At 42.9% G+C, this 27,124-nt stretch overlaps 3 protein-coding genes and 2 non-coding genes across 8 annotated transcripts in view; 4 read left to right on the top strand and 1 right to left on the bottom strand.

Moving 5' to 3' along the window:
• Positions 1 to 4,077: 4,077 nt before the first annotated feature.
• LOC115138108 (tripartite motif-containing protein 16-like) lies at positions 4,078 to 7,983 on the bottom strand. Of its 2 annotated transcripts, none has more exons than XM_029674605.2 (6): positions 7,169 to 7,983; positions 6,391 to 6,486; positions 5,803 to 6,093; positions 5,453 to 5,612; positions 5,311 to 5,370; positions 4,078 to 5,211 (listed from the first exon to the last, which is right to left on the bottom strand). In XM_029674605.2, the coding sequence occupies exons 1-6, from the start codon at positions 7,757 to 7,759 to the stop codon at positions 4,682 to 4,684; spliced, it is 1,728 nt and encodes a 575-aa protein (XP_029530465.1). In that variant the 5' UTR covers positions 7,760 to 7,983; the 3' UTR covers positions 4,078 to 4,681. The 2 variants fall into 2 exon arrangements, with proteins under 2 accessions (XP_029530465.1, XP_029530466.1); XM_029674606.2 differs by having other exon boundaries at positions 5,860 to 6,093; positions 7,169 to 7,982.
• Positions 7,984 to 8,069: 86 nt separating this feature from the next.
• LOC115138098 (HAUS augmin-like complex subunit 6) lies at positions 8,070 to 17,509 on the top strand. The gene is given in 17 exon segments (XM_029674580.2): positions 8,070 to 8,471; positions 8,665 to 8,760; positions 8,844 to 8,922; positions 9,047 to 9,179; positions 9,679 to 9,823; positions 10,271 to 10,333; positions 10,475 to 10,532; positions 10,648 to 10,821; positions 11,301 to 11,500; positions 11,624 to 11,753; positions 14,783 to 14,885; positions 14,982 to 15,042; positions 15,349 to 15,484; positions 15,867 to 15,965; positions 16,296 to 16,428; positions 16,534 to 16,611; positions 16,614 to 17,509. Coding segments are annotated over 17 exon segments (2,496 nt in total). The 5' UTR covers positions 8,070 to 8,343; the 3' UTR covers positions 17,294 to 17,509.
• Positions 15,122 to 15,252, top strand: LOC115139103 (small Cajal body-specific RNA 8). The gene has a single exon (XR_003865064.2). It is a non-coding gene; the product is annotated as a small Cajal body-specific RNA 8 (non-coding RNA).
• Positions 16,047 to 16,177, top strand: LOC115139104 (small Cajal body-specific RNA 8). Its single transcript, XR_003865065.1, has one exon. It is a non-coding gene; the product is annotated as a small Cajal body-specific RNA 8 (non-coding RNA).
• Positions 17,510 to 22,751: 5,242 nt separating the features above from the next.
• LOC115138095 (DENN domain-containing protein 4C-like) overlaps positions 22,752 to 27,124 on the top strand; it is a 78,539-nt gene continuing 74,166 nt past the window's right edge. For all 3 annotated transcript variants that reach the window (XM_029674574.2, XM_029674572.2, XM_065025503.1), the window contains exon 1: positions 22,752 to 23,037. The gene's annotated coding sequence lies outside the window, so the exon portion shown is untranslated. The remainder of the gene's footprint in view (positions 23,038 to 27,124) is intronic.

Here is a 27,124-nt window from a genome sequence, read left to right as displayed (position 1 = left end):
GAATCACAATTATAACACACAAAAATAATTAATCTTTCCTCTCTCTGTTTCATAATTGTCCTTCAATTTGCAAGAGGCAGATGTGTCTCACTGGAGAAAGCGAGAAAGCGTCTCTGTCTCTGTATGTGTAGCCCATCTATCTGATGCTGTCTGGTGAAAAAGAGTATGATATTGTTGCCGCCCATAGCATTGAAACAAGGGGGAATTTGGCTTCCCTTCATCAAGAGGAGACCAAATGAATGGTGAATGGTCCTAGCCCCCCGCAAAAAAAGTGTCAAGGGAAGACCGTTTGGAATTGGCTTCACACCAATCACATCAAAGTCAAATGCCATTGACAGAAAAAACTTGAATTGTTGCGTCTCCTTGTGTTGTTTTCCTCCAGCGGCTAACTAGCTTGCTAAAATGGACCTTTCCTAAATTAGCCATGGAAGTGAGATAGGGATTTGGACTTGTGGTTTTACTTCATTCTCCGTACTGGCCAATGATTATAATGCTAATTCTGATCCAACCATAAATTTCTACATTGTGCCCCTGGCCTGAGAGGATGGAAGTTCAATATGTAGCTAGATGCAGTAGGCTAATGTTAACTAGCTGGTTCATCGTTGCCCATGAAAGGAAGTTAGGCTAGCGAGCAACCAGCTTTATCCAGGTAGCCTAGGACAACAAAAACTTAAAGTGTGTACTTTACGACAGAGTCATAGACCTTTTCGGCAACATGAGAGGAGGATGGCATTGGCGTTTCTCTACAAGTAGGGTGAGTCAACATGTTCTTTACACACACACACAGAAATCAGTACCATGAATATTTTGGAAACATTTACTTTTTTTTTACATGCAATATCCTTTGTGGACTCCACCGGACAGATGTTACTCTTTTGTTTTATGATGAAACAAAGGTGTGGTTGAATTTATTCTGCCACTGTGTCTTCTTATTGTCTCTGACTTAGGCCTATATCACGGTGGCAATGCATATTAACTAACAAGTTATAGAGCAAACAATGCAATTATCACAACACATAGGTTGTAATATGGTTTATTTTTCGGGCTTGGCTTTCTCAGGGGATTTTACCCACGCACCAGAACTGGTTGAAACCTATTGTATTTTGCTCTGTGACCCAACTTTCCATAAGGCTTCAAGGTCATGATATCTACCTTTCTCTTAAATGTCATTTGGACTAGATTTAGGCTGGGAGTGTAATAATTGTTGACATTTTTATAATGTGCATTGTGGATAGATGGCAGCATTCACGCAAAACTGAAAGTGTGAACCACTGCATTTAACCATGGCAAGGCGACAGGGAATATGGCAGACTACAAACAGTGTTGTCATTCCCTCCGCAAGGGAATCAAACAGGCACACCTCCAACTCAATCATCAAGTTTGCAGACGACACAACAGTAGTAGGCTTGATTACCAACAATGACGAGACAGCCTACATGGAGGAGGTGAGGGCTCTGGGAGTGTGGTGCCAGGAAAAAAACCTCTCACTCAACTTCAACAAAACACCTAAAACCCTCAAACCTTTACATATGCACAATTGAGAGCATCCTGTCGGGTTGCATTACCGCCTGGTACCGCAAATGCACCGCCTGCGACCGCAGGGCTCTCCAGAGGGTGGTGCGGTGTCACGACTCCCGCCGAAGTTGGTCCCTCTCCTTGTTCGGGCGGCGTCACCGGTCTTCTAGCCATCGCCACTCCACCTTTCATTTTCCATTTGTTTCGTCTAGTTTTCCCACACACCTGGTTTACATCCCCTCATTACTCTACGTGTATATTATCCTCTGTTCCCCCCCATGTCTGTGTGTGGTATTGTTGGTTTCATTACGTGTGTAATGCTACAGCCTGGTTTTGCGCCGGGTATTGTTTGTAACCCGTGGTTTTGTTACTTGTACCTATTTGTGTAATTTGTTGCGCTCGCTTTTTCCTTGGGCTGGAGTGTTGTGACGCTGTTGTGTCCGTCTGTTTTCCTCTGCCTTAATAAAGTGTGCCTGTTCACTCATCTCTGCTTTCCTGCACCTGACTTCCTTTGACCAGTTGCGCACACTCTGACATGCGGTCTTCCCAACGCATCACTGGGGGCAGGCGAACTACCTGCCCTCCAGGACTCCAACCGCACCCGATGTCACTGGAAGGCCAAAAAGATCATCAAGGACAACAACCACCCGAGCCACTGGCTGTTCACCCCGCTATCATCCAGAAGGCGAGGTCAGTACAGGTGCATTAAAGCTGGGACCGAGAGACTGAAAAACAGCTTCTATCTCAAGGCCATCAGACTGTTAAATAGCCATCACTAGCACATTAGAGGCCGCTGCCTATATACATAGACTTGAAATCACTGGCGACTTTAATAAATGGAAAACTAGTCAATTTAATGTTTACATATTTTGCATTTACTCATCTCATATTTATATACTGTATTCTATTCTATTCTACTGTATCTTAGTCTATGCCGCTCTGACACTGCTCGTCCATATATTTATATATTCTTAATTCCATTCCTTTACTTAGATTTGTGTGTATTGGGTATATGTTGTGAAATTGTTAGATATTACTGCACTGTCAGAGCTAGAAACACAAGCTACACCCGCAATAACATCTGCTAAACACATGTATGTGACCAATACAATTAGATTTTTAATATTAGAGTGTTCTAGGATATTTGATCCAGTATTAGGATATTTTTTGGGACATGGTTGCATGCAAGTTCCTGTCCGGTGTCATGACGTTGGCCTGGGGGTAGGTTTATGACACTCATAAAAACCTCTTCCCCCCTACTGATGTGACATTTGAAAATCCCTTGGTTAAACATCAGAAGGTGGGGGGAAATGAACTATATTCTGGTAATCCGACCAATTGAACATATGCGGTGGTACTTAATGAATATGATGTCAGTTCGGTTGTCATCTGAGACATTCTCATCAATGATAGGATGACATAAACTCTACAGTAGAAAGTCTGCACATTGTAGTTATAGGATTCACATGGAATTGTTGTTCAATTTAAATGTTTGAATATAAAATTACTGGTGAAGAGATTAAATGTAATTTTAGCTTCCAAATGAGAGATTTGGGTTTTCATGAGGTTAGGGCTCTGCTCAATCAGTGGCCCGCCTCTGTGAAGAGACATGGGTTATAAAACTTTTCAAACACACCCTTCTCGCTCCACTATATAAAGCCTTGATCAAAATGTAACCTCCGGTTCCAAGTACGTGAGGTCTGCCACCTCTGCGTTAAAAGGACTAACATGTCAACTACAGAACTAAGCCAACCTCAGTGTGAGCTTTGGTTGCGATTGGTATGAACGTTGAACTCTAGGAAAGAACAGACAGAGGAACCAGTCTACCACACAACGACGTTACTACAACGTATTAAGTGGCATGTTGACTGCAGGAATGTCCACCAGAGCTGTTGCCAGATAATTTAATGTTAATTTCTCTACCATAAGCCACCTCCGTCATTTTAGAGAATTTGGCAGTATGTCCAAACAACCTCACAACCGCAGTATGGCGTCGTATGGGCAAGCTGTTTGCTAATGTCAACATTGTGAACAGAGTGCCCCATGGTGGTGGTGGGGTTATGGTACGGGAAAGCATAAGCTATGGGCAATGAACACAATTGCATTTTATTGATGGCAATTTGAATGTACAGACATACCGTGACGAGATCCTGAGGCCCATTGTCGTACCATTCATCCGCTTCAGCATAATAATGCACGGCCCCATGTCGCAAGGATCTATACACAATTCCTGGAAGCTGAAAATGTCCCAGTTCTTCCATGGCCTGCATACTCACCAGACATGTCACCCATTTGAGCATGTTTGGGATGCTCTGGATTAACTTGTATGACCATGTGTTCCAATTCCCTCCATATATACTGTTGGATTCAATTAATTTCCATTGTATTATTTTAATCTTATTTTTACAAAAACAGTTGAGTAACTCATTTGGTTAAATGTAATGCCAAACAAAGTGTTCATGCTGCTTGAGATGGAACCCTGGATAGGATAGTACATCCTCTGATTATCATTAGAGCATTAGAAGGCTCTGAATGTTAAATAAGTAGTTCACTAATCAGAAGTTAAACAAATACGCTGTTTATTTATCAGTTTGCATTTGGTTCAGCATTGTCAATATTGAGTGAACACTGTAAATATAGGCTCAGTTGATTGAAAGATAATTGATACAATATGGACCTGCAGGGGATCTGTAACATGATGTATTTGAGAGTTCTAGGACAAAAAGAAATACGATATGCAGGAGAAAAAAAAAGTATGTGTAAACAGTAGCCTACATAAAAATTGCCAACATCTCTGACATAGAATATGTAACACACAGCCAGGACAAGTTGAGAGCTCATTCTGAAAACAACGTACTTCCTGCCCTACTACATGCTGCCTTCAGAAGTAAAATCTCACCAGAGATATGGATTGTCTGGCTAGCGAGAACATTAGATTAACTTTATTCCTAAGAGAGAACATTACATTCACTTTATTCCTAAGCGAGAACATTACATTAGATGAACTTTATGCCTCAAATTTGGGGGAAAATAACCTCAAATTCTATCTAGACTAGAGAGTTCAATCTGTGAAAGTCAATCCTCAGATTCATAGAAGGAAATGTTTATCTCTGATAAACAATTCGGAGTAGTAGGGGATGGTAAAGCATCACTCTGACAGGGGCCTCTACTCTAGCTCACATAGCTCAGCAGTGGTCTTAAAACAATGAAGCCAAAACCCAGGATAGAGGGGCTGAGTGAATTTAGTCTGGACTCTGTGCAAGAGGGTCATTTTGTCCGAAACACTGTAGAAGGACAGAGTGCCCGCCTGGTGATCAAGATACACTCCTACTCTGGAGGACTGAGGGCGTGCCACTTCAGTCTTGACATTATTATGTCGGAAAAAGTAACCATTACTACAGCACTCTAAACTCCAGGACTTGTCATTGTGTCCGAATTGACAATCGTCCACAGGCCCTGATCGGCTGATGTCTTTATATGAGACGCCTGCATAAATCTTCCACCCACTCCACTCCACCTCCCAGTAACAGCGCCCAGACAGACCTTCCCTGCACAGCACCTGACACAACTGAGTGAATCTGTCTGGACGGCTGGGGTAGGAGTAGCCTTTGCGCTTCAGTTTCACCTTTCTGTTTAGCTCAGACAGAAAGAGTTGTCTGTATAATGTGTGTGGGTCCAGGGTGAGCCGACAGGAATCTGAGGGAAGAGAAATGAAGAAATACAAATATGATAGGAGTGTGGTTGAGTATCATTGGAGATACGACTTTTAGAAAATTTCCGGATAAAGGGACTCACATTGTAAGAAGTCGGCTCTGGTCTTGGGTTCGGGAGGGTGTAGAACATCTACTAGATTCACTGAAACACACAATTACACACAGTAAAAGACGAACTGAAATCCCGTCAAAGTATACAGATGAAACTCTAATTTCTAACCTACCTCTGGTGGAAATTCTGCACCATTCCCTCTTCAAGACGCCCTCTAGTTTCTCTCTCAGGTTAGACACAGCCTCACTCACATCCTCAAAGTGCGGAAGAGGACTGACAGCGATGGTGGGCAAATCTGAAAATACACTGGGACTGGCGAGAGACTGATAACTCTGCAGAGCGAGAGAGAGCACATAGCCACCAGAAAATGATTAAACAGTCAATCGTCTGTGCGCGAACTAATAAATTCCTCAAATTAAGCACTTTGCTTTTCTACGAGAGGCATTAGTTTAAGTCGGCGAGCTAGAGAAACAACATTCTACTTACTACTTTAGATAGCTACAAAGGCTTTGGTAAACCCACCCCAGAATAACGAGTTCCTTTTGCAATAACAGACGGATGGTCCCTCAGTGTAGCTACCTCCAGGAAATGGATGTGATCCTCTGTGTGTGCGAGCTTCTCCAGCTCAACCCCTCTCATCTTCAGCTCAGCGATCTCCTGCTCCAAACGCTCCATGAGACCTTCAGCTTGACTCACAGCTGTACACTCCTGGGCTACGATCAGCTCCTTCATCTCAGAGCGCCTTCGCTCAACGGAGTCAATCAATTCTGTGAAGATCCTCTCACTTTCCTCCACTGCCGCCTGTGCAGAGCGCTGTTATGAGACCGACAAAGACAAGAGAACGGTTCATGTTTAAAAAAAAATCTACTATCTCTCTAACTTGGAGCCCAGTGGAATTGGAGTGGCCTTTAACTGTCTGACTGGTTAAAAAGCAGTGAAATGGGTCGTGATTCCAGGTTGTCTTTGTTGCAATTATACTGTGCGTCTAAGAAGATTGCTATATCATACCAATGTGGTTCCTGAGATATCAAACACTTCTCCAGGCAGTGTGGGATCTGATCATCTGTGCAACAAAAACGACACGGTCGATCTACTCAGATCAATACTCACACTGAGAGACTCCACAGCCTTTTGCACTTCCTTCAACTCCTTCTCCCTCTCCTGGACTCTCTGCTTGACCCTCTGCTGACTCAACCCGATCTGCTTCTGTGGACAAAAACAAACTGTATTTATTTGACATTTTGCAGGATGAAATCTCTTGAGATGCACCGTCTCATTTTCAAGAGTGTCCAAATGAAGAAGAAAAAATCTAACAAACAATACTTAGAAACAAGAATAATATGGAAACTATTGTCCGACAATAATAAAATAATAATTCAAAACTTACAAAAAAATCTAAATGTAGTTGTACAACTACTAATAGCCCTACAACTAATAAAAACTACTGCTACAACTACTATACAACTAATGAAACTAAGGATAATATATATATAGTTTTCCTAGTAACATTGAATGAATGATCAACCAAATCAAATAAAGATGCCACCATCTTGGTCAGATGAAGAATTTGTATATCGTAGTAAGTTTCAGTAATATTGTAGTTGTAGTAGAATGGTTGGGTCTAAAGCCAGATTGAAAAGGGTAATATTTTATTTATCTAGGTACTGATCTATTTTGGAATGTAATCATTTCTCACAGATTTTTGCTATTGAACAGATTACTATAGGTCTATAGTTGTTTGGGGCTAAAGAGTTTCCACCTTAATGAAGAGGGGTCTTGACTGAGCTACATGGTATTGATGTGATGAGACAGATTTGCATTGTCACATATGCCCATCTAAATGTGATTTTTAAAATCACAATAACTGTAATATTAGCTTGATTCTCACCTGTTTCTCCATCTTTTCAGCTGTGATTGAGACTGTATCATGGCCTTTATGTTCATCCATGGTACACAGATAACAGATACACTGCTGGTCAGTCCGGCAGAAAATCTCCAGCAGTTTGTCATGATGAGAGCAGATATTGTCCTGCAATTGTGTGGTGGCTTTGATCAGCTTGTGCTTCATCAATGGAGCTATATTATAATGAGGCTGGAGATGAGTCTCACAGTAAGAGGCTAGACACACCAGACATGACTTGAGAGCTTTCTGCTTTCTTCCATTGCAGAAATCACATTCCACATCTCCAGGTCCAGCAAAGCACATAGCAGGAGGAGTAGGCTGGAGTCCTATCTTCCTCATGTTCCCAACCACCATGGCTAGCAAGCTATTCTTCATCAGAGCCGGCCTAGGCGAGAAAGTCTGTCTGCACTGGGGACAGTTGTAGGCGCCGTTTGGATCATCCTTATCCCAGCAGTCCTCAATGCAATTGCTACAGTAACTGTGTCCACAGTTGATAGTGACCGGCTCCTTCAGTAAATCCAGACAGATAGAGCAGCAGAACTGGTCCTGGTCCAGGAGAACTCCCTGCTCAGCCATTTTAGCTATCACTCACAAAGACCAATAACTGGAAAGACAAAGACACACCCCGGCAGAAATGAAAAAATCTAGGTAGACGTAAAATGTATCTCCCAGTCCAGCAGTTGAACTAGTCTAATTGGAATTCAATAATTCAATTTTTACCAGTCGTGATTTCAATATAAGACATCACAATTCAAATATAATTGTTGATAACCGACTAGCAGCGAGAGATCGATCCGAGATCGGAAGGGGGACATAATTATACGCGACACAGGAAGTATGCACACCAACATCCGGCTGATCTAATTATTTTCTTTCTTAAAATATTTGGCGGTTTGAGGAAGACATTCGTAAAAATTGGCCTGCGTAATGTCGAGTAACTACATATTTATGGTGTTCATTTATTTTTTATGTCGTTAACTATATTTGCATCCTTTGTTTAATTTCGACGACGGTAAGGCGCATTACTAACTAGCCATGTTTGCTTTCTGTTTCTGCCCAACTAGTTAACGCGTTAGCTTTCCTCGTATCTGTAACGTTTTCAGTCTTCTGCTAACTAGCAGCTAGTTTTTAGATCTAAACGTTTGCAGCTCGCTGGAAATATGTCGAACATTCAGAGAACGAATGGCAAATATCTGTGGTGGTCGCTTTTGGGTCTTGGATTTCAACCTGAAGTCGCAGTATCATCAGGGGCCAGCAAAGCCAATGTCAAACACATCATTCTTGGCCCGTACGTGTTGATTGTCGTGGTAACAGTTAACGTTAGCAGTACAACATCAGTAGTGCAACCCTGTTTCAATCCAGTGAGAAGCTGGCAATGGCATGACATTTAAAATAAACTAATAGACAGAGACAGACGGACTCTATTCTCTCAGGTCAGTCAAAAGCCTGTTTTGACACCAGTTTCTGTCTCTCACCAACAGAAATATGTTTGACAAACCAAACAAGGATGCGTTCTACATAGTTACCCATTTCCTGTTAGAGAAACTCAACCCCACCCGCTTCCACGATACATACAGGTGATGGTCCCATTCCCAGCTTGTTTTTCTTCACAATTTTGTAATGTTCTGCAATCATATAATATGCTGGGTCTTGTATGCAGGCATTGCTGGCCGGTGTTGGACCACAAAGCAGATGCTGAATTCCGTAAGGTGACCTGTGCTTGGCTGCGAGATCTGATGGTAAGGATTTGGCATTCATTTCAGATGTACAGGATTTGACATACTTGTTGTAGCAGATGTATACTGTCTGTAAGTATGGCTGTTAATCAGGTCTAAAGCATTTGAACTTGATCTGTGCTTTCAGGATGAGCAGGGCAGCACAATTCCCAAAGTGGTGGCGTCACTGTTCCTCTCGCCTGGTGGTCCCAAGTTCATCAACTTGATGCTCCATCTGGCCAATTATGTTGAGTTTCAGGAGATGCAGACATTTTCTACAGGTAGGAAGGCCAGAGAGGGGAAGGCGATGTGGGAAGGTTGACTCCGCCCAAAATCTGTACATGAAAATAAGACCACGAAGTGAGGAATAATTGTATGGAGGTCAATGAGTGTGGAATTTGTGAACTTTTTAATGTTAATTTGCTATGTGAAATTAATATAAGTTTCGTAATGAGATTTTTAAGAATGCACTGATAAGTGGATCCACATGGCATTTCAGCAACTTTGGAAAAAAATGACCGTCGGAGTTGTGCCTGTTGTTCACACACGTATCTGCCCTCTCATTGGCTAGAATGCTACCACCTGATCTCGCCTGCCTTTCATCTTTGAGGACATTTATTCCCGTTGTGAGAGCAGTAACTCTACTATCTTGTCAAATAGATCATCTTTGGGAAGGCCTATGTATGACTAAGGTGTGGGCTAAAAGGCATACGCCATCGATTTTCTTCTGCCTGTGATTTGCAAGCGTCTGTCTAGTTGCTTTTCAATGTGTGTTATTAGATGGCACGTGGGTCCCAGAGGCGGCGGCAGCCCCTGCCTCTTCTGTGCAAATGGCACTGAAGCGGTTTCAGCTGGTCAAGACCAGATTCCTGAGGGGAGCTGTAGAGCAGGACCGGATCTTGCATGAGTACGAGAGGCAGGCCCAGTAAGTCACAGGCAACTGTACAAACCACAAGCATTGGATATGTTTCAGATAGATATTTTTCAATGCCTAGAAAAGTATCACATTTTTGTTGACAATTTCAGTTGGATAAAAAAAAACAGATCCTTTCATTGGGTATCATGTGATTCTGACTAATTAGCACAGGTGCAAATAATGAGCAGGCAATCAAGCCTTACTATAAAACATGGTCACAGAGGTTGAGTTTATATACTCTGAATGTCTTGCTTTTGTTGGTCAACTGGGCTGTGTATTCACAGGCAGCTAATTATTTCCCCTAATTTATATTCTGCCCAATCAGATTAGCTCTGAAACAAAGCTGATGCGAAAACATCAGATTTGGGCTGCCTGTGTAAACACAGCACTGCTGGTTCTTTTTTAATGTGCCTAGTTTTGTCCTTCTACGTCTGTGTCCGTGTCCTTCTCTTGTAGATCTCAAGTGAAGTCTCTGAGGGATTTGAGGGCTGAAGATGCAAAGTATAATGATTTGCTCAAGTATGTATGAGATATTCCATCTATCCTTCAATTATTTTTTGTTGTCGTTGCTCTGTTTTCAGTTACCTTTTGGCATAAAACACTGCTCAAAGTGCCAATAAACAATGGCAGCTGGTTAAATTCTTTATTTCCCCCGCACAGGCGTCACAAGAATGAAGCTGACAAAGAGGAAACTCCTCAAGCTGAGAAGATTCAAAAGGTTTTTCCTTAATTTCATAACTGTCTAATTCGTCAAACATCACTGGAAACTGACATTCATTACATTTCTATCTGCAATGTTCTGACCCTTACACCTCTGAATGAACAAACCCCAGGTGCGCTCCCTGTGGTCATCCATCGACGGAGTGCTGTCCACCCTGGAGGAGGAGCGGCGCGTGGTGGAGTGTGTGATCGGGGGAGGTGTGGACCAGTACACCCTGGACGGGACGGGCCTGGCCCTCAAAATCCCCCGGGTTCTGCTGGAGCGGATAGAGCAGTTATCCCACCTGGTGAGAAGCACAAAAATTATATCGTTGCCTTTTTAGGTTAGTGGGTGACGGTGCATTTGGAACTTGATCCATATTTCAGTGCAATGTTAACCGAATCTCTCCTTGAGTACTCCGATGTCCCACATGTTCTAGAACTAGCACAACTGATTAAATGAACGAGTAGTGATTAGTTGACCAATTGAATCTGGTATGCTAGTGCTGGAAATTCATAAAATAAGTGGAACTTGGCCTCCCGGCTGGCGCAGTGGTTAAGGGCGCTGTTCTGCAGCGCCAGCTGTGCCACCAGAGACCCTGGGTACGGGAATTGTAGCGATGAGACCAGACAGTAACTACCAACAATTGGATACCACGAAATTTGGGGAGAAAAGGGGTAAAATTCACACATAAATAAATAAATAATAATAATTGAAAAAAATAAGTAACTTGAAGGGGGTACTGCTCTAGTCTGCGTGTTTATCACTAAGCTGTGTGTTTGTCAGTCGAGTGTGGGCAGTGTGTACGAGGCAGACCAGCTGAACCTCCTCAGCATGCTGGAGCTGCTCCACCAGGCCCTAGGCCTCCTGGTGGAAGAGAGGGTCAAGATGGCAGGACACACCCCCATTGCTCAGCTCCACCCCCTGCTCCTGCAAGAGAGAAACCTGCAGATGGCCCGTGCCCTGGAGGACCTCCGACTCATGAGGTGTGTTACAGCGATAAAACATTTTTAAACCCATCTTGAACTGCAGTAATAAAGCTCTTTTAAAACGGTGTTGCTCCTATCTCCTTGGTATCACTGCATCCCACTGTCTCTCTCTTTGTCCAGGAAGAGGATTTCAAAGGAGGAAATCCCCGAGGTAAAGAGCGTCATCAGGAAGTTGGAGACTGAGTGGGACCAGAAGTGGGCAGACTGTCTGAAACGCACGCCGCTGACCTTGTTTCTCAACGAGGATCCTGTAAGTGCCTCTTAGGGTTTGTGACCTGGATGTATTAAATGGAGGCTCTGTCCATATATAACCAGTAGCCCTTACCCTCCTGCTATTCTACTACGGCGACTGTTATCTTTAACTTTACTGACTTTATTGTCCCCTTGGAGCCGTTTTGTTGCAGTGTCATGTACATGTTTTAAAGTGGCATTAAATACAAAACAAATTGACAATACAACTTTCATAACAGTTACATACTAATAAAAAGAGACTAAGCTGCTGGCCTTACTGGGTCGATAGGAACATTAGCCCGAGCTATTTAGGAGATTTTATCACACTTGGCACTAATGGTCTAGTTCTGTTCTTCCTGCCGGGTGGTACCCTATACCTGCGCCCAGAGGTGAGTAGTTCAAAGTCCGGGTACAGGGGGTGGCTTGAGTCTAAAATGATTTTGTGAGCGTTACGGAGGGCCCTGACCTAAAAGATCTCATCCAGGCCTGTCTGTTTGACTCTATGTACCTTACTTGCTGTGGTGATAATCCTTCTTTGCATATTTCTCTGGCTGACAGTGGCATGACAGTGGCATGCCAAACCAACAAACAATACAAAAAGTAAAAACTCTCAAAAGATTTGAAAGTCAGTCTAGTACAGTCAACCTTAAAATATCCCAGCTTTTTGAGAAAGTACAGTCTGACAATTTTTGTAACTCAGGTCTGTACATTAAATTCACTGTAGCTTATTGTCCAAGAGGACACCCAGATATTTGTATTCCTCTACAGTCTCTTATGTTCTGACCTCTGATAGATGTTGCAGTGGTAGGTGTTGTGCGTATGCTTCCTGAAGTCTACATCTCTTTGGTCTTGTTTTTATTGAGGACCAAGTGTGATTCCTCACTCTACAAACTCATTTAGGACCGGGCCATTGTGTTTCTCATCATGCAACAGGCTGATCAAGGAAGTGTCTGTCAGGATGGGAACTAGTACAACTATTAGTGTACAGGAGTGGGGTCAAAACGCATCCCTGAGGAGAGCCTGTGTTTGTGGCGTGTGTGTCTGACACGTGGGGACCTACTTTGACCCGCTGTGACCTAAAGAGAAGTCTGGTTGATTGTGTTGAAGGCAGAAAAAAAGTCAGCCAACAGAACCCTGACATGGGATTTGACACGATGTTGAGAAGAGTAAGAATGGCATCAACTCCTTTGCTGGGCTGATAGGCAAACTGAAATGGGTCGAGGAACTTCTGGGTGGAGCTTAGAATGACTTTTCACAATTTTCTCAAAGCATTTGATTACTAAGGATGTCGAGGCCACAGGACAGTAGTCATTCAACACAGCGGGATTAGACGTTTCTCTGCAATACTGGCACATGTTGCTGGTTGAGCGAGGTTTGGAGAATGTCTGTAAAAACACCAGCCAGATGTTCAGCGTCCACTTATTTTGTCTGGGCTTTTGTTACATTTCCTGAACTACTTCAAAAACATCTGCCTGTTGAACAACAACCCTCTCAAACATATTTATAATGACACTTCCATTTGTTTTACCTCCGACACGAGGTCGTCAGATTCAAATCTTGAGAAGAATACATTCAGTTCATTGGCCATGTTCTGGCCCTCATTTCTCCCAAGGTCAGCATTGGTTTTCCCCTTGCCGATGTAGGGGGCACAAGCCATGGCGTTAATCCCTTGCCAGGTCACCCTTGAGTTTTCTGAGGAGAGGGTCTTCTCCACCCCTTTGCTTGAATGCCTCCTTGTCCACCAGTATCACTTTTGATCTCACGTTGTACATCTCTTAAAGCCTGTCTATTACGCTCATAAACTGCCTTCCTATTAAGTAGTGATTTTTTTGTTTGTTACCCAAGGCCTATTGTTCGGGACGCTTTGACAGGTTTTAGTAGGCACAACTGACTCAACACAAGTTTACATAGTCTGAAACGACATCTGAGCGCTCATCAAGATCAGCGTTGCTGTCCTCCAATACCTCCCAGTCGAAACAAAACACCCTTGGAGACCAGTGATACTGTTGTCTTTTCAGATCTGTGACAATTTGAACTGGGTTTCTCCCTCTCCAGGGTTGGCCGGAGGTAGACAACATTGTGGTCTGATGTCCCCAGGGGAAGTCTGGTGGTGGCAGAGAAAGCATTTGGTATTGTCCCATAGCCCAAATCAAGAGTCTTATTTTTCCTAATGTGACATTTCACATACTGGTGGTACGTGCACAGGACTTGCGCGAAGTACAGTTGTTAAAATCCCCTAAAATGTGGGTGCGTCGGGGAGATGGATTCCGCTTTCTGTGACGACAGATTATAAATTATTTCTGATACTTTTGCTGTATTAGCTTTTGGTTGTAAGTACACACCAGTCACAAACAATTGGGGGAACTCACGTGGCAGATGGTAGGGTCGCAGTGACACGGAAAACAGTTCAATGTCAGGGGTACTGAGATCTTACCAGGATTAATTTACACCACTGGTCCCTGACAAGCAGGCAGACACTCCGCCGTGAGGTTTCCCTGTGACGGTCAGATCACGGTCCGCTCGGACCATTGTGAAGCTGGCCGGCTCTACTTCCCTGTTCGGGACTCTGTCATCCAGCCAAGTCTCAGTAAACGCCAGCAAACAGGCCTTCCGGTATTTGTGTTGGAAGTGTAGATTCGCTGAAACCTCATCCGCTTTCCCCTCAGTGACTGGGCATTGATCAGCAAGGTGGTGGGTACATAAAAAAAATAAAAGTATTTGTCTGAACCCTGTTTTCCACGTTTGTAATCCACTCGCAGACAATCAGGGATTAGATTGGCCATTGGGATATCCATCGCGTTTGAGTTGCACTGTAGTACTAACTCTGCTGTATTAGATTTTGCTGCCACCAGCGTTTTCATAATTTAGTCTGTTAGTAGCAATCAACAAGGAAGTCTAACACCCCACCACTGTAAAGCCATTGTTGACAGATGGTTTACAAGCAGAGGGAACAAATTAAAAACTCAAGAACGCCACACCAAACATCACACACATTGCGGGATGCAACAGAGCCACGCCCCTCTAATCTCTCTCTCTCTCTCCCTTCAGGCCCTTGACTTTCTGTGCCCCATGGCTCCTCTGTCCTTTGAGCCGGCCACAGAAGCCAGTTTTAAATCCAGTGTTTTCTCCCAGTATCCGGCGACGCTACCCAGTGAGTAGAGGGAAACAAAATATTTCCACTTCTAGGTTGCTTTATTGTTTAACTGCATATTTTAACAATCGTTACTTTTTTTTCTTTTTAACTTAGAATTTTCTGAGGAGAAGCTTGGGGAGACTGACTCCATTCCAATGGATTCTGCCCTCAAACGGTATATTAATACTCGGTCTGCCTTGTTTTCATTGCTAATGGACAACTAGTAGTCTGATTCCTCTGTATTGTGGTGTTGATGGGAGGCAGATACCTGGGCAGTTCTGAGCTGTGCTCTGTTCGTCACTAGCCCTCCCTATAGCATACCTGCTCTCTGATGACCGGGGCGAGTTGAGTGAAATCGCAACGGACAGATACGGAGCAGACAACAATTATCCTGTCTTGTTCTTTTTTTATTATTATAATTTTTTTTACCATGAACTTCATTTGATCCACAGAAGTCTTTATAACGTCTCTTTTTGAACAGCCTTTGCCCTCCAGCTGTTGAGAGGGTTGCGTCTCATCTTCCTAGTGTGGTCTCTTCCCCACTGACTCCCCTCCGTGCACTTTGTGAAACTCCACTGGCTGTCCCTGTCAAAGCTCCCTCACCAAGCCCCCTGCCGGTATGTGATGTGTCCTATTCCATGTTCAGTTCAGTGGAGGACGGCTCATAATAATGGTCCGGAACAAAGCAAATGGAATGGCATAAAACACCTTAACCAGGTGTTTGATGTATTTATCATTCCACTCATTCCGCTCCAGTTATTACCACGAGCCCATTCTCCCCAATTAAGATGCCACCAATCACCTGTGGTTCACACTCAGTCGGAAGGTTTAAAAAAAAAAAAAAAAAAACGATTTACATTTTTTTAAAGGCTCATTGTTTTAGCTTATTTCAATGATTTAATATTGCTTTTCATTTTTAAAGTATTTTGGCCCATGTTACTTCTGCACACAAATGTCCTTAATTCATGTTTAATCTCCTGTGGCAATCTTTCCTTATAGGCCAGTGTAAGGAAGACTCCTTGTGCATCTCCAAAGATGTCTGCGGTGAAGAGAGAGGCTCAGATCCTGGACTCTGAGTTTGACAACTTGGCAAATCAGGTACAGTTTCCATACATTTCCTCACTTGAACCACAATGCAGAATGAGGGCTGACCCTTCTAGTCATTATTTTGGTAGTTGTTGGGAGGCAGATACCTGGGCAGTACTGAGCTGTGCTCTGTCCGTCACTAGCCATCCCTATAGCATACCTGCTCTCTGATGACCGGGGCGAGTTGAGTGAAATCGCAACGGACAGATACGGAGCAGACAACCGTTATCTGCATAGACATGACTGATTTGAGTCACCGAAGAAGGTAGTCTTATGTACCATGCTGCTTAACATGCCTGAAGTATATTTTAAATTGCCTTACTAAGCGTGTGTATGTATTAGTTTGCAGAGGCTGTGACCACCAGCCCTGGTAATGGAAGTTTACAAGGACTTGCGCTGGGTGATTTACTGTGCAATCTTGGCACAGACCCTTTCTCCACCAGGAAGCAGATTCCACGTACCCCAGAGAGTTTGAGTGCGTATTGGACCTTATTTGATTATGTACTTTGAAAGGCAGAATGCTCTTTAACCAGTTTTGCTTTTTGTTGGGCAGAGGAGTAATGTTGTTTAAAAAAATTAGTTCTAGATGTGAGGAGTTCCTGGCGAAGGGCAGTGGAGGAAGGAGAGGCTCAGAAGGCCCGTCTGTCTGATAAGTTTGACGGGACGGCATCTTCAGGCACCTCACGGCCCTCTGCGAGGTACAGGAGACCTCCCTCAGCCCCGACGTGCACTCCCTGAGCACAGGCCTGGATCCCACCAATGCCGGTTGCAGTACTGCAGCCCCCGAGCAGGCATCGCTCATGTCTACCCTGCCCTGGGACTCCTCCAACACGGAGGCTCTCCACAGCCTGAGCAGTAGCGACGTGATCCAGTTCAGAATCGACCAAGAGGCGATCCCAGAGCAGTTCAGTATAGATCAGGAGACTCTCCCCGAGCTGCCGGGCAACGACGGCAGCTTCCTGAGCTCCAGTGACACATCCAACACAGAGGAGGAAGAGCTGCTCCTCCCCCACATCCCCTCCCTTCTTCCCACAGAGACTGAGCCGGCCCTGCTGGTCTCAAGCAGGCGTCTGGACAAGATCCAGCAGACCTTCAGAGAGGCCTCCTTCATGGACCGACACCAGGGGGCACAAGAAATGTCTCCCCCACAGCATGATGAGAGGAGCCTGGATGCCAGAGACTGGCTGATGGCAATGTCACTGGAGACTGCAGCCACAGTTGGCGCGACAGACAAAGTCTTTTCTCTGGATCTGGACACTCTAGAGAGCCCTTCACCACCAAGAAAAGAGCCGTTTAGCCTCTCGCAACTCTTAACATTCTCCCCCATAGAGGACCTGTAGTGCTTCCTGAACATTAATTTTATATATATATCTTTTTTAACTTGGACTATCTTCTAGTTTCTCACCTTTTCACAATTAAGTCTAACCAACTTCACTGCACATGCAATTCAAATATTTGTACCTATGTGTGGCATAGTTGTGTTCCAATCCTATTTTTCTAAGAAACTAACATGAATTGTAAAATATTGTTAATAAATGGTCTAGATTGAAATTTAACTATCTGTTTAATAATTATTTTTCTACGTGTGGACTTTTGGACTTTTCAATTGATGAAATGTCTACTTGATTTTTTTAAAAGTATTGCGTAAGTGCAGTAGACAGTCTTAGGCTATAGAAGACAGCCAAACTGTTGGTAGCTTTGAGATTTCACTAAATAAATACAGTAACACTCCTAAAACCTTTGACCAGTAGTGTATAATGACTGCTGTAGTATTTAAGGTTAATAGAAAACCTACTCAGTTAAAATAAAAACCCTTGAATGTTTTCTATATTGTAGAATAATCGTGAAGACATCAACTATGAAATGACACATGGGATAATGTAGTAACCAAAAAAAATCAAAATATTTTATTTGGGAATTCAAATATCCACTCTTTTCCTTGACAGCTTTGCACACTCCTGGCATTCTCTTAACCTGAAATGCTTTTCCAACAGTCTTGAAGGAGTTCTCAGAACGTTCTGAGCACTTGTTGGACCGCAGAGTGAAGGAAAAGCAGCCGACTCATCCCAAACCCACTCAATTTGGTTGAGGTCGGGGTTTGTGGAGGCCAGATCATCTGAAGCAGCACTCATCACTCTCCTTGGTCAAATAGCCCTTACACAGCCTGGAGGTGTGTTGGGTCATTGTCCTGTTGAAAAACAAAGGATAGTCCTACTAAGCCCAAACCAGATGGATTGGCACATCGCTGCAGAATGCTGTGATAGCCATGCTGCTTAAGTGTGCCTTGTATTCTAAATAAATCATTATCACCAGCAACGCACCATCACACCACCATGTTTTACGGTGGGAAATACACATCCGGAGTTCACTCACACGGCATCTCACAAAGACATGGTGGTTGGAATCAATCTCAAATTTGGACTCATCAGACCAAAGGACAAATTTCCACTGGTCTAATGTCCATTGCTCGTGTTTCTTAGCCCAAGCAAATCTCTTCTTATTGATGTCCTTTAGTGGTTTCTTTCCAGAAATTTGACTGATACATGCAGTCTCCTCTGAACAGTTGGTGTTGATGTGTCTGTTACATTTATTTGTGTTGCCATTTCTGAGGCTGGTAACTAATGAACTTTTCCTCTGCAGCAGAGGTAACTCTGGGTCTTCTATTCCTGTGGCGGTCCTCATGAGAGCCAGTTTCATCATAGAGCTTGATGGTTTTTGCAACTGCACTTGAAGCTTTTAAAGTTTTTGACATTTTCATGATTAACTGGCCATGTCTAAAAGTATGGATGGACTGCCATTTCTCTTTGCTTATTTGAGCTGTTCTTGCCATAATATGGACTTGGTGTATTACCCCCCCATCTTGTCACAACACAACTGATTGGCCCAAAAACATTAAGTAGGAAAGAAATTCCACAAATGAACTTTTAACTACCTCATGAAGCTGATTGAGAGAATGCCAAGAGTGTGCAACACTGTCATCAAGGTGGCTACTTTGAAGAATCTAAAATATCAAATACATTTAGATGTAACACTTTTTTGGTTACATGATTTCGTATGTGTTATTTCATAGTTGTGATGTCTTCACTATTATTATGCAATGTGGAAAATAAAGAAAAACCCTTGAATGAGTTGGTGTTTCCAAACCTTTGGCTGGTACTCAATATGTTGCATCTGTAGCCTACTACTACTAGTTTATAAAGATAATGCACAACATTTCAGATAGAGGGCATAAGAGGCCCATGGAATATGTGGCCTACTACCAGTGCAAAAATAGCATGCACTACATTACAGATAGGGGGCATAAGAGGCCCATGGAAAAGGAGGAAGGTTCTCGTTATCTGAACGCCATTACTGTTCCCCGAGCAGCAGGATATTATGCTTGCAGCACGATGGTGCTTTCCCGAAGTTCATCAAAGACATGCTAAACTTTGGGAATGTCGATTGTTTATTAAAGTTTTTGAACTAGTGCAGTACGTGTTTTTCCCAATTTTTATTTTTATTTTACAAACATACTGGTATGTTGAAGGCTGTTGTGTATGCGATCTTTAAAGAAATACACTTAATAAAATACACTATTCTGAACGATTCTGAGTCTGCAAAACTTAAATGTGCCTCTTGTGCTGGGCAACGGGTTAAAGTTCGTGACTCCTTACTCCACCCACTCCATTCACTGCAGTCAGTGATGTAAAGTACTTAAATAAAAAATACTTTAAAGTACTACTTATGTATTTTGGGGGGTATCTGTACTTTACTATTTATATTTTTTGACAACTTTTACTTTCACGTCACTACATTCTTAAAGAAATTAATGTACCTTTTACCACATACATTTTGAGAGAATGTTGTTGAGATCATTGCTGAGATCAAGATATTTGCAGGTAGCATTTCCTTCATGAAAGATTCTATAATATCTCACACATCACTGTTTTACATTTACATTTAAGTCATTTAGCAGACGCTCTTATCCAGAGCGACTTACAAATTGGTGCGTTCACCTTAAGACATCCAGTGGAAGCCAGTGTTGAAGCAATGGTTGTGTAGTCTGCCCTGTTTTCACTGCATCCAACTGTGAAATGACTTGCATACCGCCCCAACAGATCCACAGATGATGCGATCTCTATTGTACTCCACACTGCCCTTTCCCACCTGGACAAAATGAACACCTATGTGAGAATGCTATTCATTGACTACAGCTCAGCGTTCAACGCCATAGTGGCCTCAAAGCTCCTCGCTATGCTAAGGACCCTGGGACTAAACACCTCCCTCTGCAATGGGCCGCCCCCAGGTGGTAAGGGTAGGTAACAAACACATCCGCCATACTGATCCTCTCGGGGCTCCGCAGGGGTGTGTGCTCAGTCCCCTCCTGTAGTCCCTGTTCACTCACGACTGCATGGCCAGGCACGACTCCAACACCATCATTAAGTTTGCAGATGACACAACAGTGGTAGGCCTGTTCACCGACAATGATGGGAGGAGGTCAGAGACCTGGCTGTGTGGTGCCAGGGTTCTATCTTCTCCCTCAACGTGATCAATACAAAGGAGATGATTGTGGACAACAGCAAAAGGAGGACCGAGCACGCCCCCATTCTTGTCGACAAGTCTGTAGTGGAGTAGGTTGAGAGCTTCAAGTTCCTTGGTATCCACATCACCAACAAATGGTCTAAACACACCAAGACAGCCGTGAAGAGGGCCGTGAAGAGGGCACGACAAAGCCTATTCCACCTCAGGCGACTGAAAAGATTTAGCATGGGTCCTCAGATCCTCAAAAAGTTATACAGCTACACCCTCGAGAGCATACTGACTGGTTGCATCACTGCCTGGTATGGCAACTGATCAGGCTCCGACCACAAGGCGCTACAGAGGGTAGTGTGTACAGCCCAGTACATTACTGGGGCCAAGCTTCCTGCCATCCTGGACCTCTATACCAGGCGGTGTCAGAGGAAAGCCCTAAAAAAGGTCAAAGACTCCAGCCACCCTAGTCATAGACTGTACTCTCTGCTACCGCATGGCAAGCGGTCTAGGTCCAAAGTTTTCTTAACAGTTTCTACCCCAAACCACAAGACTCCTGAACAGCTAACCAAATGGCTACCCAGACAATTTGCATTGCCCCTCCCACCCGCTTTACACTGCTGCTACTCTCTGTTTATTATCTATGCATAGTCACTTTAACTCTACCTACATGTACATATTACCTAAATTACCTTGACTAACTTGTGCCCCCGCACATTGACTCTGTACCGGTACCCCCTGTATATAGCCTCCCTTCTGTTATTTTACTGCTGCTCTTTCATTTTTAAATGTTTAAAAATTTAAAAAAAAAAATCTTATCTATTTTTTACATCACACTTATTATTCTTAAAACTGCATTGTTGATTATCCCCGAATGACAGATTACTGAGCTCAATCTGTAGGTCAACCTCTCATTGCCAACTGCTGGAAGATCAATAAAATAAGATGGGGATACAGGGTTTCGAATTACAGTGGTGACTTTTGACCTTACACAAGAAACATAAAGTACAAGAATATCTGGAGTGCGAGTCCAAATTTGTTTGTCTACTGAGTATTACTGCGCATTTACTGAATGTGTGTGGTACTTCTCCCTTTGTAATAATTTGCTTGAAAAGGATGTCAAGCCTGCCTTTAATGTTTGGAAGTCAAATGCTAAACATTTACGTTTCTAGTAAGACAAAGGCCAAGTAATAGTCTTCTCACAAATTACAATTTGGAGAGGTGGGCTATGATCCATGAATCAGTTCAAAACCTGTTTCCAAGAGGCAAACCTTTGGATTGATTGCGACCAACGTGGGTTTAAGACAATTGTTGGAAGGCTATGCATAATTGGGATGATATAAACCTATAGCAACATAATTTTACTAGGATACTACCTCGAAGATATTTTATTTGTCAGGCCAAGCGATTGATCTGATGCAACTTTTGGCACATGTCAATGCTGGCCTTGGGCTGATTTAAATGTGTAAAGGTGGATCTATTACCATCACCATTATGTTCATCTTGGTCGTTAACGGGTAAGCCAGTCCATCATTGTTTACATTGTGTCTTAGTTTACATTTGATTTCACACTGGAAGCAAACAAGGCAAGGCAAAAACAAAGGTGTTCAAGTGCTTGTGTTACAATTGATTTTCAACACAAGAACAGTACATTAAGTTATTGTTTTGGAATGAATATAACATGCAGGACTAAATGCATATGTCTAGAACACAGTGCCCATTCAAAACGAACCATATTCGGTTAGTAGAGATCCTACTGAGTATTTCACACCCCACTTTAGCTGAGACAGGTAGAAAAGTTATCTCTCTGCAAGCCAATATATATCCCATGTACAATCTATTACAGTGTATTGCATTGGGGGCTATGGACGGGGTGGAGATCGAAGTGCTGCTGGATATCTACGACACAGTCCCCCTCCAAAACTAACCATATTTGATTAGTGGAGACCCTACTGAGTATTTTCCACCCCACTTGAGCTGAGACAGGTAGAAAAGTTCTCTCTACAGCCCAGTAGTCTCAACATACCAGTGTCAACATTGCATTTCTTCATTATTGCTCTTTATGTTTTTAAAACACTATGTTTTTATTAATTACTTATTGCATTTTCTTGTTGGCACAATGAAAGTGGCCACTGATTAAAATGCATTATCATTTGTATGATTTATCCACATTGCAAAGTTTTGAAATGCAGGCTTTTATTTTGAAGGTTTCGACATTACCATACGAATACGACGTCATCGTGTGTGCTGCTGGCAGAATACTGGTTTGAGCGCCAGTCATTATTCTCTGGGCGGTTCCATTCTGTCTCAAGCAGCCGTCTAAACAAACCAAGACTAGCTCACCAAAGTAGCTGACAAAACACGAACATGGCGCATGCTTGCACCGACAGCTACCTATAAAACAGTGTCGCGAACAAGTGGGAAACAAAGTTTTCAGATATTATCGAAGTGCACCCACTTTGTGCCTTCAGTGGTGGATTTGGTCATGTAAAACACGAACGGAATAGCTCTAGCGGGTGAAAGCTGCAAGTTGCCTACATGACAACATTGTCTCTTATAGTGTTGTAAAGAGCTGGTAAGTATTGCAGCCTGCCTCTTTTGGTTGGGGGAACAAATCACGTTTTTGGGGGTTGGTTTAGGCGCTTTAAGTTTATCAATACAAGTGGATGAAATGTTACTTTGTCATGACGCAGTTGAACGATATGATATATTTTTTTAGACATTTCAAATTTTAAGTACTTTGCGTGAATATATTGCAAGAGCGGTGGTGGCATAGTAGTTTTTACTGCGCAACAGTAATTGTATTTCTCTGCGCAAACTTAACACATTTTGAGTCTCTTATTTGAGAGTAGAATGTTTTGTTTTCAGAAGCTGTCATGAGTGATCGGAAATTGAAGTACTTTTAAGTCGTAGGCAAAGATGCAACAGTTGGAACATAATTCTTCCCCCGAACCCTGTAGTCGAGACCCTCATTATACTGTGACGGATCGGTTCTCTTCTACTCTTATCAAACGTTGCAGGTGCTTGGGTGTCAACACTCTCGAAATACTATTTATTGTCAGGAAAAAACAGCGTTTTATTGAAATACATATTGCTTTTTCAACATAAAATCTTTCTCTCAAAGATCAAGTCTAACAATCAGACTGACTTGTAAACCAACCTAGGGTATTTCGTTATTTTCTGCTAACAATGCTATATTGTATTTTTTTAAATGCCGTAATGGAACTAAAAACAAACATGTAGAGCATTTGTAATAGCCTAGTAATTGCAGAACAATCCTCTACTACATTATTCAAAGTGTGGGCCTCAGTTTAAGCAACAAGCCTTAGTGTGTTTACTAGACCTATATCCCCAATGACCTTTGACTGACTGTGCAATGTCTGCATTGTGTGACCCTGACTCCCTGCAGAGGACATGTGTTGTTGCCACAGTCATAAACCTGCCTATTTCTAGATTCTCTCGAATTGAAGATTTTAAACCTAACCTTAGGTTAACCTTAACCACACTGCTAACCTTGTGCCTAATTGAATGTCTGTATGAAGCTCTGTATAGGTTCCTGTCCATGTGCACTGTCTGTCACTGAGTGCAAGTCAAAGTGCTCACATATCTGTGGCTCAGCACTTGACTGATTGCCAGCAAGCAACTGAGGCGCTGCACTGGCAATATGAATCAGTGTCATTCCTTACTTCCCACCTCCATGCGTCCTTCCAAGTGTGTGTTTGCCATGGCATCTCTGTGCCAGTCTGTGGCATCGGTCCCAGCAGGGCAAAAAGGATGGTATTTCACCACGGGTACTGTAGCCACATTTAGGTTTCCATTAGGGTAGCAAATATCAATGCCGTTTGTGACACAGTATTCCCTCACTCTTGTGAGGGAGGAACATGATCTGACTTGTCTCAGAGCATTGGGAAACAACGCACTATGCAACAACTTTTCAATCTATTCAGATTTGTAGCTTGCACATCTTTTCAGCCCAACTCCTGGACATGCACTGAAATGCTGCTTTCTCACAACAGACATGTACTAACTACATGTCTGTTGTGAGAAGTTGTGAGGGTGTTGGAGTACATTTTTCCCCATTTCAGTGTTCTAAACTGGGTCATGTGCCCCAGGTGGGTGTTTGGCTGCTTTTACACAAGCAGTCCAATTCAGATTGGGCTCAACGATTACTGGGCACCACTACTAGGCATTGTGGGTATAGGAAAAGTAATAGTTCATTGGTACTGCATCTACTTAGATAGGACTTCTCATGTGAAAGAGAAATATGACACCATTTATATGCGTCACACAGTTTAGGTCCATAGTGTGAACAGGGGCAGAGTGCATTTTGCCATCTCATATGTGGGTAGTGGAAATAGAGATCGTGGCTCGTTATGTGTGAAGCAGATGAGAAGTACAGTATGAATGACTTCAGTCTTATAATTGACTTATAGCAAGAGTTCATATGAGGGTATTTTGTTTTTAAAACAGGACGTGTGCACCTCACACACAGTCAGGAAGTAGTTTTTAAATGGAGATGGTTCTCCAACTTTGCTAAAGCATGATAGAAAGAATCAGGGAACTTGTTCATTTCCTTTATGACTCGCATGTCTCTGTACTGTAGTCTTTGTCCTCAACTTTCAATGGATCTGGGACCATTTTGTCTTTCGCTGTAGTTAGCGAGTGCAGTGAATTTTTCCACCTCCCTGTGGAAAGAATGCTTTTTGTCTGGCTGCCCGTCACACTCGAGGGAGGAGGCAGTGAGTCTTGTGATATTTCAGCTGAGCTTTCCTTCACCCCTCAGCTACCTCTGTCTGATTCCAAGGACCTGTACTTTATCTGTCAAGGACCACCACAAGCATCGTAATGGCACCAGAGCCATTATATAATAAATATATTGCAATCAAGCTTTTTCCAAGACTATTTTGGCTGTTCTCTCTTCCCTCTCCTTTTCTATCTCATTTTCTCAGTCTCACACTCTCTCCTGCTGATAGTGGTCATAAGTCAGACAGATGGCCAAGATGTTGTTTTTTTCTCGCTCGCTCGTCTATCTGCTGATAGTCATATGTCAGGCAGATGGTCAATAGGACGAGCCTTGTATTTATTCTGTAGCTCCTACAGCCAACACACAGCCTTCACAGGCAGCAGATGACGTCACACCCCACAGCGCAAATCCTATCAGACTTGTATGTAAAGCATGTCTGCTGTTGGATATGTTGGCGGAATGTGTTTGACATTACGTGAAAGTTAAACAAAAACGTGACAGTGCTATATTTCACAGTGCTAGACTTTCAGTTGTAAACAAAGCTGTCTTAGAATGTCACACAGAGCAAGAATCCTACTTTTGGGTGCGGTTGTGAGGCCGGTTGGACGTACTGCCAAATTCTCTAAAAATGACAGACGCGGCTTATGGTAGAGAAATGAACATTAAATTCTCTGGCAACAGCTCTGGTGGACATTTCTGCAGTCAGCATGCCTATTGCGCGTTCCCTCAACATTTGAGACATCGTGGCATTGTGTTGTGACAAACAAGGTGCACATGTGTAATGATCATGCTGTTTAATCAGTTTCTTGATATGCCACACCTGTCAGGTGGATGGATCATCTTGGCAAAGGAGTACTGCTCACCAACAGGGATGTAAACCAAATTTGTACAGAACATTTAAGAGAAATCCGCTTTTTGTCTGTATGGAACATTTCTGAGATCTTTTATTTCAGCTCATGAAACATGGGGACAACAATTTACATGTTGCGTTTATATTTTTGTTTAGTATAATTTGGTCTCCTGAGAAATTAAGCTAATTGATTGCACGCAAATTGACAATTTTAATATATAGGATTCATATATTATTCTAGTCGATCGCCAAACAGATCTGTTAACCCAACGATAAAGTCTTGTTTCTATTTTAGTTTTATTTCTCTAGGTAGGTTTATTTCTCTAGGGTAGGTGCACCCGACTCAGCTGCCCTGAAGTTTTCCGATTTTGAACCATTTCATGTGTCTGAAGGTGCATACTCTGCCTTCCCGTCAGTCCCGGAGAGCAAATCAAGTGCACTATAGGCCTACCGCTGGTCAATCGCATGGCTCAGGTTACCGTGTCTGCAGTAACGTAGTAGGTGTAAAAGAAAGCTACAGCAAAGTTGATGCTGTGAGATTTCTAAACTTTTAAAACCATGACTAGAAAGGCTGTCAACGAATACAACGAAGAGCTGCTGGTTTTATGAGTAAGTTCATGTTTAATTTCTTACACAATTTCAACACTTTTATATAAGCCATAAAATGCACATTCTTCCTACTTCCACTTGCGCTACAACCAGCACTGCAGCTGTAATGAATGAGTAGGACAGTGTATCGATAGGCTTGTGTTGGTTGTTGTTATTAGCGGCGTGGGTCTTTTTTAATGTCAAGGAATATGTCACTTTCTCTGTGTTTATAGGAGTAACAACATGATTTTGTGCGTGAGGCAGAAATAATGTGGTGCAACTCGAGTTTCGCCATCTCTGGAACACAGTGTCCCTTTTTGGTCAATGTCAGCGGAGGAAATGGAGAGCGGAGGGGCGATGAGAGGTGGGCCCTCAGTCTGCTGCTCTCTCCTTCCACTGAGACCCGACCATTGGATGCAGGCACCATCAGCCCATTAAAATTTAAAGCAAATTATTCACTAACCTGGATTCACTTGGTCA

Source organism: Oncorhynchus nerka, linkage group LG12 (assembly GCF_034236695.1).
Source record: "Oncorhynchus nerka isolate Pitt River linkage group LG12, Oner_Uvic_2.0, whole genome shotgun sequence".
Lineage (NCBI taxonomy): Eukaryota > Metazoa > Chordata > Actinopteri > Salmoniformes > Salmonidae > Oncorhynchus > Oncorhynchus nerka.
Note: the sequence above shows the minus strand (reverse complement) of the source record. Positions and strands in the feature narration are given on the sequence as shown.

Bases quoted from the DNA above. Each gene is read 5' to 3' on its own strand.
- LOC115138108 (XM_029674605.2), bottom strand. From the start codon at position 7,759: ATGGCTGAGCAGGGAGTTCTCCTGGACCAGGACCAGTTCTGCTGCTCT. The intron at 6,094-6,390 runs GTGAGTATTGAT...GTCTCATAACAG, and splicing joins AGGCTGTGGAGTCTCTCAGT to CGCTCTGCACAGGCGGCAGT. The intron at 5,613-5,802 runs GTGGGTTTACCA...CTCGCTCTGCAG, and splicing joins AAGGAACTCGTTATTCTGGG to AGTTATCAGTCTCTCGCCAG.